Source organism: Pristiophorus japonicus, chromosome 8, assembly GCF_044704955.1.
Source record: "Pristiophorus japonicus isolate sPriJap1 chromosome 8, sPriJap1.hap1, whole genome shotgun sequence".
Taxonomy (NCBI): Eukaryota; Metazoa; Chordata; class Chondrichthyes; family Pristiophoridae; genus Pristiophorus; species Pristiophorus japonicus.
This window is the reverse complement of record NC_091984.1, coordinates 225916490-225938396: the sequence shown is the minus strand read 5'-3', so window position 1 is coordinate 225938396 and position 21907 is coordinate 225916490. Positions and strand designations below refer to the sequence as shown.

General features: G+C 47.6%; 1 protein-coding gene across 7 annotated transcripts in view; it reads right to left on the bottom strand.

Moving 5' to 3' along the window:
* Nucleotides 1-21907, bottom strand: part of LOC139269044 (unconventional myosin-XVIIIb-like) — a 452517-nt gene that overhangs the window by 135861 nt on the left and 294749 nt on the right. For all 7 annotated transcript variants that reach the window (XM_070888021.1, XM_070888023.1, XM_070888024.1 and 4 more), the window contains 4 exons: nucleotides 13947-14071; nucleotides 12772-12926; nucleotides 7117-7240; nucleotides 331-531 (listed from right to left, as the gene is read on the bottom strand). In XM_070888021.1, the coding sequence (XP_070744122.1) occupies nucleotides 331-531; nucleotides 7117-7240; nucleotides 12772-12926; nucleotides 13947-14071 (605 nt within the window). The remainder of the gene's footprint in view (nucleotides 1-330; nucleotides 532-7116; nucleotides 7241-12771; nucleotides 12927-13946; nucleotides 14072-21907) is intronic.

Genomic DNA, 21907 nt, shown 5'->3' with positions numbered 1-21907 from the left:
TCGGGGGGTTGTGGGGCTGGAGGAGATTACAGAGATAGGGAGGGGCGAGGCAAGGAAGGGATTTGGAAACAAGGATGAGAATTTTGAAAAGGACTCGTAGGCTCGGGAAAAGGATAATCGGCAAGCGTTCCTGCTCCTGATCACGACACAGCAGCCTCTACTGTGACTCTGAACGTGTAGACGCAGAAGATGGAGACTGAATTGGGCTTGACTGTGATGTCCATAGTTGGATAGCCTGTGGCCGCTCACTTTAGATTTGGAAAAGAAAGCTAGGAGTTAAAGACATGGTTTGGGTAGCCCTGGTTGTTGGTTGACCGAGTCCTGGCTGACCTGCTCCAGTTGTTCGATGGCTCCCACGTGTTCACCGATCTCTTTACTTTGTTCCTTTGTTGTAGCCTCCAGATGTCGAAGTTGCTTCTTTATCTGTGCCACAGTCTCCTTGTTCTGTGGCTCATGGGACGTGACGTCACTCAGTTCTACCTTCAGCTCTGCGACTTGCTGGTTTAGGGTTGTGATCTCAGATTCTTTACCCTGTCACACAAAGGAGAAAAAAAACGACATTCACTTTCTTGGTAACTTCAACATCTGGAACTTTCAGCTGCATTACTCGTGTGTCCAAGTGACAATATTATTCATTGCTGGGAGCAGGGAAATCAAAGGCCCCTCCAAACCAAGCAACAGCATTCCCTGCTTGAGAGAGTAGACAAGGAAGTTGCTCAACCTTATATAAACTTACTGAACAGTGTCAGCTGTGGCTCAGTGGGTAACACACTTGCCTCTGAGTCAGAAGGTTGGGGGTTCAAGTCCCACTTCACAGACTTCAGCACAGAAATCTAGGCTAACTCCGAGGGAGTGCTGCGCTGTCTATTGGATGAGATGTTAAACTCTCAGTTGGACAAAAAAGATCCCATGGCACTATTTCGAAGAAGAGCAGGGGTGTTATCCCTGGTGTCCTGGCCAATATTTATCCCTGAACCAATATCACTAAAAGAGACTTACATTTATATAGCATCTTTCATGACCACCGGATGTGCCAAAATACTTTTTGAAGTGTAGTCACTGTTGTAATATGGGAAATGCATCAGTTAATTGGCACACAGCAAGGTCCCACAAACAGCAATGTGATAATGACCAGACCTGAGAGAGCAGACGGGGCCTGGTCATTGTCACATTGCTGTTTGTGGGAGCTTGCTGTGCACAAATTGTCTGTTCTCTCAGGTGGATGTAAAAGATCCCATGGCGCTATTTTGAAGAAGAGCAGGGGAGTTATCCCCTGTGCCCTGGCCAATATTTATCCCTCAATCAACATCACTAAAACATATCCTCTGCTCATTATCACATTGCTGTTTGTGGGAGCTTGCTGTGCGCAGGTTGGCTGCTGCATTTCCCACATTACAACAGTGACTACACTCCAAAAGTACTTCAGTGGCTGTAAAGCACTTTGGGATGTCTGGTGGTCGTTGAAAGGTGCTATATAAATGCAAGTCTTTCCTTCTTTTTATCTTTGCTTACAGTCATTCTGCAAGTGCGGAGTTAGGAAAGTGGCCTAGTTTGATTGTCTTCTGACTCTCTCTCCAACGCTGTCTCTCACATCCATTCCATGCATTATCATGTGGAAAAATCACAGATGTGGGTGTTGATATATTGACACGCAGTCCCCACTGCTTGTAGTGGGTGAGTTGATGTTAACCCAGTTTACCTGCTGTAAGCGGTAAACAGTAAAACCAATCTCCCATTCATTATATAAAAACCGACTACCAGTGCCTCATGTTTGAGACCAGCAGCAGAACATGTAGGGCTATAAATTCATCTCGGGCGGTGTTGCAAAACAGGCGGTGTCAGAGAGGCCATCATTATACCCAGCTCCTGATACTCAGCTCCACTGCAGTCAATGGAAGTGAATATCAGGCGACTAACGGGCAGCCGATCTGATACCGCCTGCTTTGCGACACCGCCCAAGAAGAATTTCTACCACGTACAGTTTAAACCAAGCAACCTTAAAATACCAAAGGTATTTCCATTGACCATAATGCAGAAAAGATTTACGAGAATGATTCCAGGGATGAGGGACTTCAGTTACGTGGATAGACTGGAGAAGCTGGGGTTGTTCTCCTTGGAGCAGAGGAGGTTGCGAGGAGATTTGATCGAGGTGTTCAAAATTATGAGGGGTCTGGACAGAGTAGAGAGAAACTGTTCCCATTGGCGGAAGGGTCGAGAACCAGAGGACACAGATTTAAGGCGATTGGCAGAAGAATCAAAGGCGACATGAGGAAAAACTTTTCACGCAGCGAGTGGTTAGGATCTGGAATGCGCTGCCTGAAAGTGTGGTGGAGGCAGACTCAATCATGGCTTTCAAAAAGGAGTTGAAGGAAAAAAAATTGCAGGGTTACAGGGAAAGGGTGGGAGAGTGGGACTAGTTGAGGTGCTCTTGCAGAGAGCCGGCACGGGCTCGACGGGCCGAATGGCCTCCTCCTGTGCTGTAACCGTTCTATGATTCTACGATCGTACTGTGGCCAGATCAAGGAATTTCAGGATATATGCTCCCTTTTATAAGTAACGCTCCAGCTTTTGTAAAACGCGATGCTCTAGCAATTCTTTTTGATCTTTTAATCCCCGATATCTTTGTTTCTGCAACCCCAACACAACTGCAGTTAAACTCGGAACAGCTTGTCACAGAAATCCCCAGGGCATAAAAGGTGTTGTGAAGCGGTGTATAAATTCGGTAAAGTACAGGGGATTAACGAGGTGCAACCAACTTATTGAACTATCCAAAACGGCCAGCTCGCCATTGGTTTTAAACAACACCTTTGCACTTGGCTCCTATGGTACAGGTACAACATCCCGAATCCGGAATTCTAAAAACCAGAATTGTCTGAAAACAGGACATTGTGCAGATCGCAGGAGTCATCGTCGGGAATCCGGAAATATTTCCCGAAAACCGGATTTTTTTTTAAACGGAGCAAATACAGACCTGCGATCGGTCTGAGCCATTCAGAATGCCCCACGATCCCGACCCAAGTGCGACCCGAGCCGATCCCACCTGACCCACATACTCCCCTCAAACAGGCCCCACCCAACCTGACTCAATCGCTGTGGTGTTTTTCCCACTGTATAGGTCTTGTGAATTTGTGTTGTTTGCTGTTGCCACCATGTCAAAAAGGCCAACAGATACCCCAATGGGTTACATAGGTAGTGCAAAGAGGAAGCATAATCCATTGTCAATTGCCAAGACAGTGGAGTTACTGCAGAGATTAGACAGAGGTGTTTCAGTGAGAAGACTGAGTGAGAAGTATGGTGCTGGAATCTCCACCATTTATGATATAAAAAAAACAGAAAGAACAGATCATGAAGTTTTATGCAGAAAGTGATGTTCAGAAAGAAATGAGTAAGAGAAAACATAGAAACATAGAAACATAGAAAATAGGTGCAAGACTAGGCCATTCGGCTCTTCGAGCCTGTACCACCATTCAATAAGATCACAGCTGATCATTCACCTCAGTACCCCTTTCCTGTTTTCTCTCCATACCCCTTGATCCCTTTAGCCATAAGGGCCATATCTAACTCCCTCTTGAATATATCCAATGAACTGCCATCAACAATTCTCTGAGGCAGGGAATTCCACAGGTTAACAACCCTCTGAGTGAAGAGGTTTCTGCTCATCTCAGTCCTAAATGGCCTACCCCTTATCCTAAGACTGTGTCCCCTGGTTCTGGACTTCCCCAACATCAGGAACATTCTTCCCGCATCTAACCTGTCCATTCCCGTCAGAATTTTTTATGTTCTATGAGATCACCTCTCATCCTTCTAAATTCCAGTGAATACAGGCCCAGTCGATCCAGTCTCTCCTCATATGTCAGTCCTGCCATCCTGGAAATCAATCTGGTGAACCTTCGCTGCACTTCTTCAATAGCAAGAACATCCTTCCTCAGATTATGAGACTAAAACTGAACATAATATTCCAGGTGAGGCTTCACCAAGGCCCTGTACAACTGCAGTAAGATCTCCCTGCTCCTATGCTCAAATCCCCTAGCTATGAAGGCCAACATGCCATTTGCCTTCTTCACCGCCTGCTGTACCTGCATGCCACCTTTCAATGACTGATGTACAATGACACCCAGGTCTCGTTGCACCTCCCCTTTTCCTAATCTGCCGCCACTCAAATAATATTCTGCCTTCGAGTTTTTGCCACCAAAGTGGATAACCTCACATTTATCCACATTATACTGCATCTGCCATGCATTTGCCCACTCACCTAACCTGTCCAAGTCACCCTGCAGCCTTCTTAGCGTCCTCCTCACAGCTCACACCGCCACCCAGTTTAGTGTCATCTGCAAACTTGGAGATATTACACTCAATTCCTTCATCTAAATCATTGATGTATATTGTAAAGAGCTGGGGGTCCCAGCACTGAGCCCTGCGGCACTCCACTAGTCACTGCCTGCCATTCTGAAAAGGACTCGTTTATCCCGACTCTCTGCTTCTTGTCTGCCAACCAGGTCTCTATCCACGTCAGTACATTACCCCCAATACCATGGGCTTTAATTTTGCACACCAATCTCTTGTGCGGGACCTTGTCAAAAGCCTATGCATAAGCCTAAAAGTGATGAGTTGGATAGAGTAATGATGGAGTGGTGGCGACAGAGGAGGAGTGTAAAGGTTCCTTTGTCTGGCCCGATGGTGATGCAACAAGCCAAGATATTCCACGCAGAGCTGGAGATTGAAACTCCATTCGAGTACTCTTCAGGTTGGCTAACCAAATTTCAAAGGCGCCGTGGCATAGGCAATTGAAAGTGTGTGGTGAAAAAGTCTCAGCAGATCATGAGGCAGCTGAAGGTTATATCGATGAGCTTGTTCAACTAATTGCTGATGAAAACCTTTCGGCTGAGCAAATGTACAAGGCTGATGAAGCAGCAATGTTTTGCCGCTATACACCGAGAAAGACATTAGCAACAGCAGAAGAATCGCAGCCAGCGAGTGTAAAGGACGCCAAAGATAGACTGACTGTTCTTGCTTGTGCAAATGCGGCTGGGACACGTAAGTGTAAGCTTATGGCCATTGGGAGAAGCTAGTGTCCAAGATGATTCAAGGGCGTGAGAGTATTCCCAGTGCATTATTATGCTAATAAGAGAGCATGGGTAACCAGGGTAATCTTTTTGAACTGGTTTGAGAAGCATTTTGTTCCCCTGGCGTGTGCTCATTGTAGAACAGCTGGCCTTGAAGAAAACTGCTAAATATACTTGCTGCTCGATAATTGCTCAGCATATCCTAATGCTGAACTTAATAAAGGATGTCAATGGAATCTTATTACCTCCCAATGTAACATCACTGGTACAGCCAATGGACCAAGGAATTTTGAGATCAATGAAGTGTCTCTACAAAAACAAAAGCATGAGGTATTTGCTTAGTGTAGGGAACAGAGGTATGGAGATAACAACGTTCTCAAAAGGTTTCTCTGTGAAGGACGCCATATGGGCAGCTGTGGATGCGTGGAATGAGGTACCTTGGCCAATGCTTGGCATAACCTCTGGCCAGCAACTATGTTTAGTGAAGATGACGACGATGCTGTTGATGACTTTGAAGGCTTTCACGTGTCCATAGAGAAGGAAACGATTGCTGAACTTTTAGAATACGCAAAAGGGCTGACGTGAGAAGCTGCACTAGAATTGAATGAAGACCATTTGACAGAAGTCATGGACATAGACAATGATGCTCCCGTTGTGCATCCAGTGACAGATGAAGAAATTGTGGGCATGGTTTTGCATCCAGAGGAAAAGGATGAAAGGATGACAATGCTGATGTTGATAATCAAGTCGAAAAAGTGTCCATTGGCAGAGCAATCAATCTTTGTCAAGAATTAATTAACACCCTACAGCAACGAAACCGCATAAGTGAAGGGGAAATAATGAAGGTGTATAAAATTCGAGGAAAATGAATCAAAGAAAAGCCCAAACTACTTAAACAATTAAAATTAATCGATATGTTTCAAAGGGTATCGCAGCAGAGTGCCCAAGATCTTCAGCCTGGAACTATATCAGCAATTTCTGCATTTGAAAATCCTATTGCTGGCCCATCTTCAGCCCCAGACATCAAAGCGGAGCCCTCTACCTCAAGCACAACCTCCAGCCAATTGTAACCTGCACCTGTTTCTGTGCAGCTTACTTATAAAGTGGATCACAGGAAGGAAGAATATTACTTTATACATTACTGGGTATCTGTATTATATTTCATACCTCTACTGTTTACAAAATAAAAGCCTTTATTTATTATATTTCATGCTTTGAGTATGTTCCTTTTCATATTTTAAGTACATTTTAAGCTGTACATACCTTTTCAAAGATAAATCCAGAAAAATACGCAAACCGGCGTGGCCCGGCCTGGCCTTAAGGTTTCCGGATTCGGGACGTTGGATTGTCTCCGAAATCCAGAAATACCCAAAAGGCGACACAGGGGTTTCAGGATTCGGGATGTCGGATTTCTTCTCCAAAATCCGGAAAAATCCGAGGTTTCCGGATTCAGGACGTTGTACCTGTACTAGCAAATGGTTAGCGCAATCTGATATAAGCTGTCTGAAAAAAGCTGCCGCCTGTGATAAGTGTGGACAGTGCAAGTGGCGGGGGCTGTATTTCACCGCTGCTCATGTCACTCTTGTAAGTTAGCAATCTGAGGCTGAGGCACTGTAACAAGTGCATGGGTGGCACACATCAACGACCACTGCACCATGTCACAGTCTGCCATTTTCTCCCCCTCTTTTACGCACTTCAGCCGCGGCAAGTGGAAGCCAAGGATCTCTTCCGAGGAAGGAGGGAAACTCTGAGGCAATAACTCGGAGCTTATTTCTCATACCTTTTTCTAGTGGCCTGTTTCTGAGCAGCAGTGTGTTGGAGGTCCTGTCCAGCCTCTTGACTAGTGATTGCACATGGAGACCCAAGGAAGGGAAGGGGAAGAGGAGAAAAATTCCTCAACAAATGAAGGACAAAGGAAGTACAACTTTTAGCAGCTAGAAAGATGCTGTTCAACCAAGAGTTGCATATACTCGGATGGCATGTACATTTGCATTCTGCCCACTCATGGTGATCCGTAGCTATCACAAGAATCAGAGTGTAATCTGTGCCTTACCTGCAGGTTCTGCTGTGTCCGATAAAGTTCTGTCCTCAACATTTGGCTTTCCTGTAACACCTTCTCCCGCAGGGTCTTCTCAAAGGCGGCCTCCCCAAGACCGTGAGCCAGTTTCTTGTCAAACCTGGTCAGTGAAAATGAAACAGAAACAGAATAAATACAACGACAATAATTAAGCAAACGAAAAATACGGTGGTTGTTGGAAATCTGAAATAAAAACTGAAAATGCTGGAAATGCTCAGCGGGTCAGGCAGCCTCTGTGAAGAGAGAAACAGGTTAACGTTTCAGGTCGATGACCCTTCGTCAGAAGTGGAAAAAGTTAGAGATGTAACAGGTCTTTAAGCGAGTGCAGAGGCGGGGAAAGAGAGGAGGGAAGGAAAGAACAAAAGGGAAGATGTGTGGATAGGGTGGAAGGCAGGAGAGATTAAGAGACAAAAGGGATGGTGGTGCCAGGCAAAAAGAAATGTTAATGGGATAAGTTAAGAAACAAAACATGAGTCTAGATAGGGTATAAATGGAGATGGCAGAATCAGAGAAAGAGAAATAAAAACAGAAAAAAAATAGGGGCAGAGGTCATGGTTTGAAATTGTTGAACTCGATGTTGAGTCCAGAAGGCTGTAAAGTGCCTAGTCGAAAGATGAGATTGCTTTCCTCAAGCTTGCGTTGAGTTTCATGGGAACAGTTTAAGAGGTCGAAGACGGAAAGGTCAGAGTGGGAGTGGAGCGGACAGTGAATTATGGCTGAGCTTTTCATTAAAGTCCTGTTGGTCATCAGAGCCACAAACCATCCATGAACGAGATGAGGAAAAGGACTAGGTTTAACAGTACTAACCACCAATTACTACCTCAAACCAGAAGCAACACCATCTTCTCCAAAATGGCACCACTTTCAATGAATTGAAGCTCATTCTCCTCTCACAAGCCAAGCCACCTGTTCTGTTGACAATGTCACAGTGGCAATGGATGAATGTATTCTTCCACCCACCTGCCTTTTCTGAGGTAACTCACTTTAAAATAAATGGATAGAAACATAAAAATAACAGTTTGTGATATTACCAGGCAAACACTTACTGTATTCATTTGACATTCCTCGGTCAATTATTTTAAAGACGGGGTTACCCCGATCATTACAATTATCTTCATGCCTCCAACAAAATAGGGAGCAGAGAAATGTCAGACAGTTGTGTTAAGTCTTCATCTGCTCAGAAAATCCACTGGAAGGCTCGAGAAGGTGGTTAAGGCATATTTGCCTTTATTAGCTGAGGCATAATACACAAGAGCAGGGAGGTTATGCTTGAACTGTATAAAACACTCGGCCACAGCTGGAGTACTGTGTGCAGTGCTGGTCACCACATTACAGGAAGGATGTGATAACACTGGAGAGGGTAGAGAGGAGATTTACCAGGATGTTGCTGGGAGTGGAGAATTTTAGCTACGAGCAAAGATTGGATAGGCTGGGGTTGTTTTCTTTGGAACAGAGGAGGCTGAGGGGAGATCTTATTGAGGTGTATAAAATTATGAGGGGCCTGGATCGAGTGGATAGGAAGGACCTATTTCCCTTAGCAGAGGGGTTAACAACCAGGGGGCATAGATTTAAAGTAATTGGTAGGCGGTTTAGCGGGGATTTGAGGGGGAATCTTTTCACCCAGAGGGTGGTGGGGTCTGGAACTCACTGCCTGAAAGGGTGGTAGAGGCAGAAACCCTCACCACATTTAAAAAGTACTTGGATGTGCACTTGAAGTGCCATAACTTGCAGGGCTATGGATCAAGAGTTGGACAGTGGGATTAGGCTGGGTAGCTCTTTGTCGGCCGGCGCGGACATGATGGGCCAAAATGGCCTCCTTCCATGCTGTGAATTTCTATGATTCTATGGGCCCGAACTTGGTCAAAGCTAAGCCCAAAGGACCACCGAGAGACCTGGCGATACTTTGGCCGGGAGATACCTCCAAAAAATCTGCAAAGACCATCCGGCGGCAAAAAAAAGGACTTACGCTGTGAATCTGGGCGGTAGCAGGTGGGAGCTCCCAATCTCGGCGGCACATGCGATCCTCGCCAAAGTGCCGGCGAGGATTTGAGTCGGGCCCAGGGAGGGGGAGGAACAAATAAAAATTAAAATTTGCACAGGGAAAAAAAAAAATCACCGGAAAACATTCAGGGGATCCCATCCAGATGAATCGCTGCAAGAAAAATAAATGAAAGATGTTCACTAGCCTTTTTTTTGCAGGTCTTTATACTTACCGTTGGGGTTAGACCTGCCTCCACGTGACGGTCCTTCCCCCTGCTGCCGCTGACTCCCGCCCGGAGCAAACTGGCAGCTCGGCGGGCGGGAGGTCACTTAGCGCCTTGCGCACTAGCGGCCGTCAGCGGGCGGTTCCCAACGGTGCTCCCCTCCTGCCGGCGGGAGGCCGAGTGGAAAATGGCACCCAGAGGAGACCGCCCAAAAAACTCGGCCGTAGCGGGCGGTGAGGTTCGGTTCCCTTGATTCTAAGGGAATGCACAAATGTCACAGTAGCACAGTAGGGAGTGGTTTTCTCAGATTAGGGCTCAGGGCTGTTCTTGGAGCAAGGGAAGGGTAGCAGTTTTGCTGTGCGTCTAACTGTGCAATGTTGGATTGGGGGTGTGCTTGATGTTCACATTGGTTCCTGGAAGGAAAGTATTTAGCATCCCACTGTTAACATCCCTCACCCCGAAATTCATTCAAAAAAAGTCTTAAATAGTCAATTGCCACGCTGCAGAGATTGGTCTGGTTTCACTAGCTGGTTGACCAATTGCCAGTATTGGTTTTATTTTTGTCAAACATTTCTTCATTTGGGAAATAGTCTGGTGATACTATCTATCTGGTGTCAGCCTTGGATCAGTGAGAGCAGTCTCACCTCAAGTCAAAAGGTCGCCGGTTCAAGCACCACTCCAGGACTTGCGAACATAACCTCGGCCGACACTCCAGTTCAGTGCCGAGGGAATGGTGGCACTGGAAAACGGAAGTCCTGCCTGCTCTCTCAAGTGGACACAAAATATCCCATAACATTATTCGAATAAGAGCAGGGGACGCTCTCCTTGTCTCCTGTCCTGCATTTATCTCTCAACCAGCACCACCAGAACAGTTTAATTGTTCATGTATCTCACTGCTGTTTGTGGGAACCGAACCGAGCGCAATTGGTCGCCACACTTCCCTACATTACGATAATGGCTACACTTCACTGTAAAGTGCGACGGGTAGTCCTAAGATTGTGAAAGATGCTATATAACTGGAAATTCTTTTTTTCTATCAAGGTCGAATAACTTCAGATATTTTGCCGATATATTTTCCAGCAGTCTGGTTATAAAGACTCTGCGTATAATAGAGGAAAACAGCAATGTCGTGGAATGAAGTAGAATTAATAATACTGCTTCTGTATATCTAGAAATGGCAAGCAAATTGGCTCCTATGGTACTGGCAAATGGTTAGCGCTATCTATGTGTAAAGTAGAAAATAATTCCAACTCCTGGCCACATAATGGAAGAGAAACAACGATGTGCCAAGAGTGGGTCACTAGTCTACCATGTTTATCAAAGGAGCAATGCATGGTGTGGGTACCCAATGCAGAACGAAAACAACATTTCTTATTTCTTATGTTCTTATAATAATGGTAACCAAACGGTCTCTATTATATGATTATTAATATACTAATGCAGTTGTGAACTCGGTTAATGATTAAGAATATAGGGGAACCAGAATAAGAAAGAAAGACTTGGATTTATATAGCGTCTTTCATGACCACCAGACATCTCAAAACGCTTTACAGCCAATGAATTATTTTTTGGAGTGTAGTCACTGTTGTAATGTAGGAAACGAGGCAGCTCAGTGCGAAAGTCATTGGCCTTTGTCTCTTTGAGGGCTGTTGTTCAAATGTAGCCCAGCCTAACCAGTCCTAGATATTGGGCCATCTCAGCCCAGTTCCTCGTGAGCATGAGCTTAAAGCAACAGGCACTGACTGCGCTCAGAAATGCTACAGGGTGACTGTTGTGGGAAATGCAAAATAATGGATCAGTGAGGAGTGCCTTCTGAGGTAGGTTGTATGTACATCATCAAGTTGACGACACAAGTTCTTTCCATCAGGTCCCTCTGGATACTGACCAAGGAGCAAACCCTCCCTAACATTGGGACATAATGCACCATTGACGCTGTCCCATCTCTGGTTTTGTTTTACATGGAAGACTAATAGGACTGTAGTTGCCTGTGTCTTTTTTATTGCCCTTTTATTGATTATGGAGCCTGACGCCAATCAACTGGCTTGTCCATCTGTCCAATGATTATCAGTGCTTCATAAATTTGTTCCCTCGTCTCTCAGCAATCTGGGATAAATGCCATTTAACCCTTGGAAATTATTCATTTTAAGCCCATTTAGGCTGACTAGGATTTCCATCTCATTGATAACAAAGTTTAAACAAAAGACTTGCATTTATATAGAACCTTTCACGGACGTCTCAAAGTGCTTTGCAGCCAATGAAGTACTTTTGGAGTGTAGTCACTGTTGTAATGTAGGAAACGCGGCAGCCATTTTGCACACAGCAAGCTCCCACAAACAGCAATGTGATAATGATCAGATAATCTGTTTTTGTTATGTTGATTGAGGGATAGATATTGGCCCAGGACACCGGGGTTAACTCCCCTGCTCTTCTTCGAAAAATAGTACCATGGGATCTTTTATGTCCACCTGAGAGGGCATACGGGGCCTCGGTTTAACGTCTCATTTGAAAGACAGCACCTCCAACAGTGCAGCACTCCCTCAGCACTGCACTCGAGTGTCAGGCTTGAATTTTATGCTCACGTCCCTAGAGTGGGGCTTGAACCCACAACCTTCTGATTCAGAGCAACAGGCATCATCAAATCATATTCCTGGACACGTCCTAATCAGATTAGAAGCGGAGAAGGTCAAGGAAGGAGAGTTACTCGATCTACATCTAACACATGACGAAGCAGGTTCATCCAGCGTTTGACCATCAGTTCCCGGGAGATCCAGACTGCTGTGCACCTGCTGCTGCCCGGGGAGCTGGCCAAGCAAGGTGTGTCGGAGGGACAAAGCCCGTCACCGAACTCACATCGGCGCCAAGTAACATACTGAAAGAAAAATACAGAATCAGATCATCAGCCAAGCAATGGGAATGCCCACCTTGAAGAGGTTCTGCTCTTCCCTCAAATTGAATTTCCGTTTGTCTCTTTTACCTTGTTCATCCTCATTGCTTTCTGTTTTCCTTCTCGTGTTTGATCAAGTATCTGCCAAAACTCACTTTCACAGCCACAACTCTTTCCTCAGCAACTGTCTCTCATTCTCATGGCAGCTGGTGATCATTCCGCCACTCTCATCTTTTGTTTCCTAACTTCTGCCGTTACCATCTCATTTTTGCCCATCCTCCCCTTTGTCTCTCAAATCTCCCCTGCCTTCCACCCTATCACGGACCTTCCCTTTCGTTCGTTCCTCCCCTCCCCCCTTTCCCTGCCCCCTGCACTTCCTTAAGAATCTGTTACATCTCGAACTTTTACAGTTCTGACGAAGGGTCACCGACCCGAACCGTTAACTCTGTTTCTCTCTCCACGGACGCTGCCTGACCCGTTGAGTGTTTCCAGCATTTCCTGTTTTAATAACACGGACCTTGCTCGGAGGAGGTTTTAGCCTACCTTCTTTGTTTCTTCTCCAGCTCGTGATTCCGGCTCTGTTGACTCTCCATCAGCACCCTGGTGTCCTCCAACTCGGACGTCAAACACTTGCCCTTTCTCCTCAGTTGCTGAACATTCCACTTGGCGCTCTCATAACTTCCCTGAAGATCTGTAAGCTGACGAGGCCAAAAATAAAAATGAAAACCAAGGGTGACGGGCAAACCTGAATAAGTTGTTTTTGTACACGCTGCTCACGAGTGCCAATACCATACGATAATCCAAAATGGCAGTCACGCTCAAACCTCTGGGGGATTTTGGTGTGCACTTAAGGTAATATAATTCCATCACCCACTGGAGGGGGGAGTCCTTCATTATGGAGGCTCCATTGTAGTTTAATCCCTCCCACATATTTTTCCTGGTGATTTTACCAGCCTGGTAACACCCAGGGCTAAAAATTCATTGTAGCCCGGTTTGAGGGGAGTGTAGCACTAAGGGAAGTGTTCCACGCTACTCTTGGGGCGCTAGCGCTGCGGGGGTAATGAAGTTCTGCCGCCAGGAAACCGGCATCCCAGCGCCGAAAGGGGAGGTCGGCTGGAGCCCCCGAAAAATGAGAAACTTGAAGGGAGCGTTGGAACCATCAGCAGCAGTATGTCAGAGCTCACAGGATCACAGCAATGTTAGGAGATTTTACACTCAACACCCATCGGCTCCTGCGTTATAATATCGCCCCGGGAGCTTCCAGGGAACGCCCGCTCTTCCCCTGTCGGTAACAGCTCCGGGCGCCATGGCAGGCGAAAGGAGTGAAGTTCGGGATTGCGCCTCTAACGTCACACCGCACACTTGTGACGTCACCAAGTGGGTGGCGCTAGAGTGCACAGCGCTAACCGAGGTTTGCGGCAAGCGCTTAGCGGCCCGTTAATGCCCCTCTCGGGCGCTAATGGGTGGCACTACGCAAACGAATTTTTAGACCCCAGTGACTTCTCAAAACGTTCAAAATAAAATGGGGGATAAAGTGCCTGACCATGTCCTTTTTCAGCCAATGGTCTAGAAATTCTGAGGGGGTCCTCCTAATTTCCCTTTGACAGAACCCCCCGCCCAAAGAATCAGCAAAACAGCTGAGAATGGCGGGAGACCACGCGAACCCTTGGGGAATGTCCAGGCCGATAACTTGTCCCCTGAGAATCCAGGTCCTGTACCTTTTGTTCCAGTTCCTTTCTGTTCTGTAATTCTGACTCGAGCCTTTCCTCAAACGTCCGGACACGTTTCCGGAAAAACTCCATTTCCATCAACATGCATTCATGACGCATTTTCCACTCTTCCTCTGGAACATGGAAGTCATCGTAACGTTAGGTAGCAGCAAGTGCGAAGGAGCAAAAATATAAGTGGAGCCATCATAATCATCCTTATAACAGCACAGGTGTTGCAGCAGCCTACATGGTACGTTACTGGACAAACAGCCCTTGGGTTCCCACCATCGGAAAGTTGTGAAGCTGAACTTAAAAAAAACACTTTAGCACTTTATGAGCCAACACCAGACAATGGCCTTGAAAGATTGTTGTAAAATCCCAACTGGTTCACTAATGTCTGTCAGAGAAGGGGACCTGTCACTCCTGCCAGTCTGGCCTACATGGGACACCAGGTCCACACTGTGTGGTTGACCCTTCTTGCCATCAAGGAACTTAGAGATGAGCCAAAAACAGAGCTTGGCCAGTGTCGCCCATGTCCCAAGATCACGGAAAAAGAAACAAAACAAAAAAAAATCAACCAATATTTAGGTTTTGACTAAATGTTTCCCTAGACAGCTATTTTCTGTTTACATCTCCATCTGTGTTGCATACCAAAGAGTTCTCGATGATAGAACTAACTCACGGCTTATTTGTATTGCCTAACAGCAACAAGAAGCAGGGCTGCAATATTGCCTTAGGCTCCCAGTGCTGTGAATGGCCAATTAGTTTACATTCGGCCCCTCGAGCCTGCTCCGTCATTCAATAAGATCATAGCTGATCTTCGACCTCAACTCCACTTTCCTGCACTGTCCCCAAAAAGATTTTTTTGGTTGAGTTTTTTTTTTCAAAAGGGGGCGTTCCCAGACACTTACACCTGTTTTGGCCATTTATGCCACTTTGGCCAGCTAAAACTTACTCCAAATCGACTTAGGTCAGCGTATATGGCCAGCTCTGAAAAACATTGCGGGAAGTTAAGAAATCGGCGCAGGTTAGTACAATTAAAGCACCAAGACTTACAAAGCACTAAACAAACCACAAACCACAAAAGTAATATCAATCAGTTACAAATAAAAAATAGAAGTCCTACCTATATGCCAAAATCAAGTTTTTTTTTTAAAAAGTCCCCCCCCCCCCCCCCCCCCGGCCTCAAACACTCTTTCTCCCCCCTCCACCCCCCCAAAAGCTCTCCTTCTACCCACCCCCACCCCCCCCCCCCCAAATCAAAACTCACAACCATCAATGAATAAAAAATAAAACTGAAGTCCTATCTCGGCCCGGGAAGTCATCGGGCCGGCCGGCCGGATGGTGCGGGAGGCCACTCAGCCGGGGATAGGGTGCGGCAAACATCGAGCGTCCCTTTGGCTGGGGATAGGGTCTGCGAGCATCGGGTCCTGCTCACAGTCCGCAGGACATGCTGGGAGGACAGGAGCATGCGCGCAGACTTCACTGCGCATGCGCGCAGGTGCCGGCAGTTTTCAGCGCTGGCCTGTTGCTCCGTCCCCCACTTCACAATGCGCCAAAGAAAGGGGTTGGGCAAAATTGAGCCCCTTATTTCTGATGTTATGTTCTTATGTTCTAAACTCTAGAGGATATAGGCCTAATCCACTCAATCTCTCCTTGTAGGACAATCTCCCGCCCCCATCCCAGAATTACATTGGCGGATAGGTTCCTCAGCTCCAGAGCAATGTGCAAACAGCTGTATGCGTGCAATTGTTTGTGAAAGCATGGTGTATCACCACTTTCTGATTACAATATTTTACTGAATGACAGGGAAGGTCTGCACATGGACAGAGAGCGAGAGAATCACAACACCGGTCTGTGCAGGTGGGCTCAACCACTCAAGCCCGCCAATGGCCACAAAATGGCGGCAACCTGCCCACCCAGGATCAGTGCTCTGTATCACGGTAACACCATAGAAACATAGAAAATAGGTGCAGGAATAGGCCATTCAGCCCTTCGAGGCTGCACCACCATTCAATAAGATCATGGCTGGTCATTCAATTTCAGTACCCCATTCCTGCTTTCTCTCCATACCCCCTGATCTCTTTAGCCGTAAGGGCCACATCTAACTCCCTTTTGAATATATCTAACGAACTGGCCTCAACAACTTTCTGTGGTAGAGAATTCCACAGGTTCACAATTCTCTGAGTGAAGAAGTTTCTCCTCATCTCGGTCCTAATTGGCTTACCCCTTATCCTTAAACTGTGACCCCTGGTTCTGGACTTCCCCAACATCGGAAACATTCTTCCTGCATCTAACCTGTCCAGTCCCGTAATGTAAATGGAGCACAAGTTGAATGTTTGTAAAAATACAATCAAAAACAAACATTTTCCGTCAGGCTCTTCAGAAACCAGTCTTCACCGAGATCTTCTGGAGATCGGCTGGTGAAAGAGAGAAGTGTTGGAGCCCCACCTGCGGCAGCTCACTCAGTGGAAGCAACCTTTCTAGGTTCGGACGTGTTATCGCACATCAAAGATTGACCTACCTGCAAATATGAGGTGACCTGCTCGATCTGGAACATCATAGTGGTCCTCTGGAGAAGGCATCAACATCCCAACATTCAGATAAACAAAGCTGGGATTGGCAGCTCGCGGAGGAGGTGGGGGGGGGGGGAGGAAATCAGGCCAATGATCAGCTTCCTAGTTCTCCGCAGTAAAACACATTGGCACGCTGAAACATCCAGCTCGCTGGCTGGCTTGTTAGCTTCTACAGTCAGCGTTAACCTTTCACCTTCCTCCATCAATCCCAAGGCTGTTGCTGCACGCTCTAACTGCCGGGAATGAACCAAGTTTTCTTGGCAAAAAAAAACAAAAGAAATCGCCTTCACTTCCCAGAGGCACCAACACATGCCTCTGGCATTGACTCCACCGGCTGCCTCGGGCTGTGTTCGGTGATGTGGAGCTTTCAAGTTACTGTTCAAATTAAGGTTTCTTTTCCACATTTGCTTCAGTTTCACAACGGCCAGTTTCAGCAACAGTGAGATAGAGTGAAGTTCAGTGAAGTAGCAGAGGGGGTAAAGTAGTCCTGGCACTGAAGCAGATGTGGAAAAGAAACCTTCATTTGAACAGTACTTGAAATTTACAGCAAAGAAGGAGGCCATCTCGGCCCATCGTGTCGGCACCTGCCGACCAAGAGCTACCCAAGCCTAATCCCACTTTCCAGCTCTCGGTCCGTAGCCCTGCAGGTTACAGCACTTCAGGCGCACATCCAGGCACTTTTTAAATGTGGTGAGGGTTTCTGCCTCTACCATCCCTTCAGGCAGTGAGTTCCAAACCCCCACCACCCTCTGGGTAAAAAAAAATTCCCCTCAAATCCCCTTTAAACTCCGACCAATTACTTTAAATCTATGCCCCCTGGTTGTTGACCCCTCTGCTAAGCGAAATATGTCCTTCCTATCCACTCTATCTAGGCCCCTCATAATTTTATACACTTCAATAAGGTCTCCCTTATCGCTTTTCCACCACACCCTCCCAAGATCCTACATATATAGCAACTCACCAAAATCCACTTCTCACCCACACAACGTCCTACACCCCCATCATTGCATCTTCTTGAAGCCCCACTGGCTTTTCCAGTAAATTAACTTGAAGATCCTCATGCGATCTTTCAAATCCCTCCATGCCCTTGCCCATCCACGTCATTGACCTTCTACGGGCTAGAGATTGCGTCTCCTGTCAGGTGTCAATGCCTTACCGCCCAAGCGTGATAGAGGCAGAGAGGTTGTTTCCACTGGTCGGGGAGACTAGAACTAGGGGGCACAGCCTCAAAATATGGGGGAGCCAATTTAAAACTGAGTTGAGAAGGAATTTCTTCTCCCAGAGGGTTGTGAATCTGTGGAATTCTCTGCCCAAGGAAGCAGTTGAGGCTAGCTCATTGAATGTATTCAAGTCACAGATAGATAGATTTTTAACCAATAAGGGAATTAAGGGTTACGGGGAGCGGGCGGGTAAGTGGAGCTGAGTCCACGGCCAGATCAGCCATGATCTTGTTGAATAGCGGAGCAGGCTCGAGGGGCTAGATGGCCTACTCCTGTTCCTAATTCTTATGTTCTTATGTGACACTGGCAACGGCTCCCGCCATATTGGCCGGGGGTTTAGCGGCGGCGCTACGTCGTTGCGCCCCGATCTCCTGCGCCCGGAGATCGTGACGTCGTCGTCGTCGTATACTTCGCCCTGGCCCCGAAACTGGATTTCACCTCCTGCAGCAGCGACGGGCGACAACAGCGATAGCGGCAAGGGACCCGTATCGGGCGGGCCGGCCACTACCGGGGCGGAAATTAAAGGGGAGGAGGCCGAGTGCACAAAAAAACTTACCTTTTCCTCACCGCTCCTCACGCAGTCCCTTCGCGGGGTCGTGGCCGCGATCGCTCAGCCCGGCACTCTGCTCGAGTATCGGGATTGATCGTGTGGAAGCCCCGCTCCCTGGGGGTCTCAGTGAGTGCCTTTTTCTTTTACAGGGTCGGCAGCGTGGGCCCTTCCCTTTATTTGAGGGAAAAGCCCCTCGGACACGGCAGCGCTGCGCGGCCCAGTGCGTAGCGCTGCTCCGGCGTCCGCCCCGTTAGCGCTCCAGGAAGGAAGTGGAGCGCTTTGATTTGGCGCCTCACTTCCTTCCGGGGGCACTAACACCAATTTCTCGAGAGGGGTGGGACTTCCGCGCCTGGCACAAAGTTTCGGGCCGCCCAGATGTTACCGCCCGCAAACGGGGCGATAATGAACTTCACCCCCTCATAAATCTCTGCAATTCCCCACTGCTCCTCTGACACCCACTTACCTCTTGTTGTCTCTGCTCCATCTGCAACGGTTGCTACTTCAGTCAGTATGCGCCTGCCCTAGAACTCCCTTCCTAGATCGCTCCACCTCGCTGGGATACCCAGAGGGTCTTTCCCTGTCCGTCATTTTTCGTATGCTCGTATTTAAGGTGATTAGCAAAAGGACCAGAGGCGACATGAAGCAAAACATTTTTACGCAACGAGTGGTTAGGATCTGGAAGTCACTGCCTGTTAGGGTAGTGGACACAGATTCAATAGTAGCCTTCAAACGGATCAATACTTGAAGGAGAAAAAATTGCAGGGGTCTGAGGAAAGAGCAGGGGAGAGGGACTGACTGGATTGTTCTTTGAAAGAGCCGGTACAGACTCGATGGGCCGAATGGCCTCCTTATGTGCTGTACTATTCTATGATTCTATGTCACCTCCTTCTGCTTTCAAAAGGTTCCTCAAAGCCAGTCTCTTCGATTCCCTAAATTTTCCATTCTCCCTTCCTTTTTTTCCCCTCTGCTCAGCAACCACCATCTTTCCTTCGGCTCTGTAAGTGCTTTGCAATGTGTCTCTGTATGTCAGCAGTATTGTAGAAATGGTGCTTTAAGTATCTTTAAAAGGTCACAAGGAACTGTCGTGTATGTAGACCGTGTATACTAACTGTATAGTCACATAAGGTGTGCCACCAGAGGGCACTGCGGTGGGAGACCTGAGGGTCACCTGCATAGGTGTGCAGGGCCCAGTATAAAAGGCTGCCCACTATGCTTGTGCCTCACTCTGGAGTTACAATAAGGTCACAACAGCTCAAGTACAATACCAGACCTCGTGGAGTCATTCATAACAGTATTAAAAACATAACAGGAACCAGAGTGTAGAAGTTCAACTTGTCCACCCCGACATCGGGCACAATTTTCCCCAGTTACTTCCAGAGTTTCGCCCTTTTTTTTTTTGGCCCCGACTACTCCAAAAAAATAACTTGCAAGTTTCCCCGTTCTAAGTTTTGAAGTTGGCGCCACGCAGCCTGTCCTTTAGCTTAGGCGGGGTGGAGCTCAGTGTCTGCGCCGAAAAAAATGACGCCCCCGCTACTGCGCATACGTGAAAAAAAACGGACATTTTTTACCTGACTGCGATGGGCGCGCTTGCCCAGTACAGCTCCCATTCGGCATTCGGCCATTTTCAAAGAGCCAGTTGTGTGTGAGAATTTTAATTCTCAGTGGAAAAATCGGAGCAGCAATACAAGATGCAACGCGGCTCAAGGGCCAAGAATTTCTCACAGGACGAAGTGGAGGCACTAGTTACTGTGATTGAGGCCAGATGGCACGAGCTGGACACCAGCAGAGGTCACATAAAGGTTTCACCAAAAGAAATAAAGAAACGCTGGAACCAACTTGCAGAAGATTACTGTGCAACGGTGACCATCCCGAGGTCTGGAGGCCAGTGCAAAAAGAAGTGGCAGGACCTTGGTCAAGTAGTTAGTGGAAGTAATATTTTCATTTATTCATTGGAAAGACACCCTCTCTAAAAAGCTATATTTCATCTTTGCAGAGGAAGGTGGCACACGACAAAAGGGTAAGAACTCAAACAGGAGGAGGCCCGGCAAATCTGCAGCCACTGACACTCTTGGAAGAGAGGGCCGCTGCTTTGATGGGTCCTGCCTGGAGAAAAGCACAAGCTGCACCCACACTCGAGGGAGAGGGTAAGTCCTGCAAATTCCACAGTCTGGCTTTGCTTAAAAGTCAAATACTGCGCGGGCTAGCCATGCTTCGGTTCATGGGGATGTCTCCGTCAGCTGCGCGTCGATTGGTGCAATGTGCTGTCATTCATCGTGGTCCTTCAAACGAGCCTGCTGCCTGCGCTGTGTGAGTCTACTCATGCCACCCACCCTGCCCCCTCCTCAGCTGCTAACCATTTGTCTGTTCTGTTATTTGTTGCAGAACTTGAGGTCAACCCTGATGAGGCTGAAGCCGATGGAGAAGAAGATTCAGACGCGGATGAGCCTGAAGAGGAGAACATCTTCCAATCCCACCTCCCAGACCAAGAGCATGGGGGTGAGTGGGAGGGGGAGGATGAAGTCTGGAGGAGGTGCTGGTGCTGCCCATTGAGGTGCCAGCCCCTTTCCCGAGTGGTACGAGTGTTGGGACATTCCATGGTTTCACACAGTCCGAGGCTGCGGGTCTCAGAGGGATGCAGCGAGCCACATCCAGGGTGAGGAGAGGACGGCGAGCTCGACCGCGCTCTCCTGAGGTCCAGGATCTAACCGATGTGGTTCAGATGATGGCAATGAGTGTGGGGAGCATTGTCCTTATGCGATCACTCCTGGACACCATCAGTGGGGTGGGTGATGAGGTATTGGGACTGTCGGGAGATGTAACAACACTCTCACGAGAAATGGAAACACTGTCCGGGCATATGAGGGAGGGAATGTCGCAGGCAGTTGATACTCTGTCGATGAACATGAGGGAGGGAATGGTGCAAGCAGCTGATACGCTGTTGGTGCACATGAGGGAGGGAATGTTGCAGATAGTGAAACACTGTCGGTGAACATGAGGGAGGGAATATCGCAGGTAGCTCATACACTGTCGGTGAACACGAGGGAGGGAATATCGCAGGTAGCTCATACACTGCCGGTGAACACGAGGGAGGGAATATCGCAGGTAGCTCATACACTGTCGGTGAACACGAGGGAGGGAATATCGCAGGTAGCTCATACACTGACGGTGAACACGAGGGAGGGAATGTTGCAGGTAGCTGAGACTCTGACAGGGCACGTGAGGGAGGGAATGTCGGAGTTAGCTGCTGCAATAAAAGGGAACATGCCCAGACCCAGCAGCCATTAACGGAATCAACTGCCGCTCCCACCCAATCCCCAGACCAGCCTCTGAAGAGGCCCAAGCTGGGCCTTCTACTTTACTGCCTGCCCACGCCCCCATCAAGAAGTGCGTATTACCCGAGATGCTCGAAAGAATAAGCTCGGGACCAACCTGAGAAAGGTGGGCAGGGGTGGAGTCACCAAGACCAAGCACAGCAGTCGGTCTGAGAACATGGTGGAGGAGAGATGGGGTGCAGCCTTTCTTTGCAGCTGCTGTTGTTGTTATTATTGTTGTTACTGTTGTAACTGTTCTCAAATTAAAAGTTTTTTGTAAGTTATGTAAATTTACAAGTTTAAAAGTTTGTAA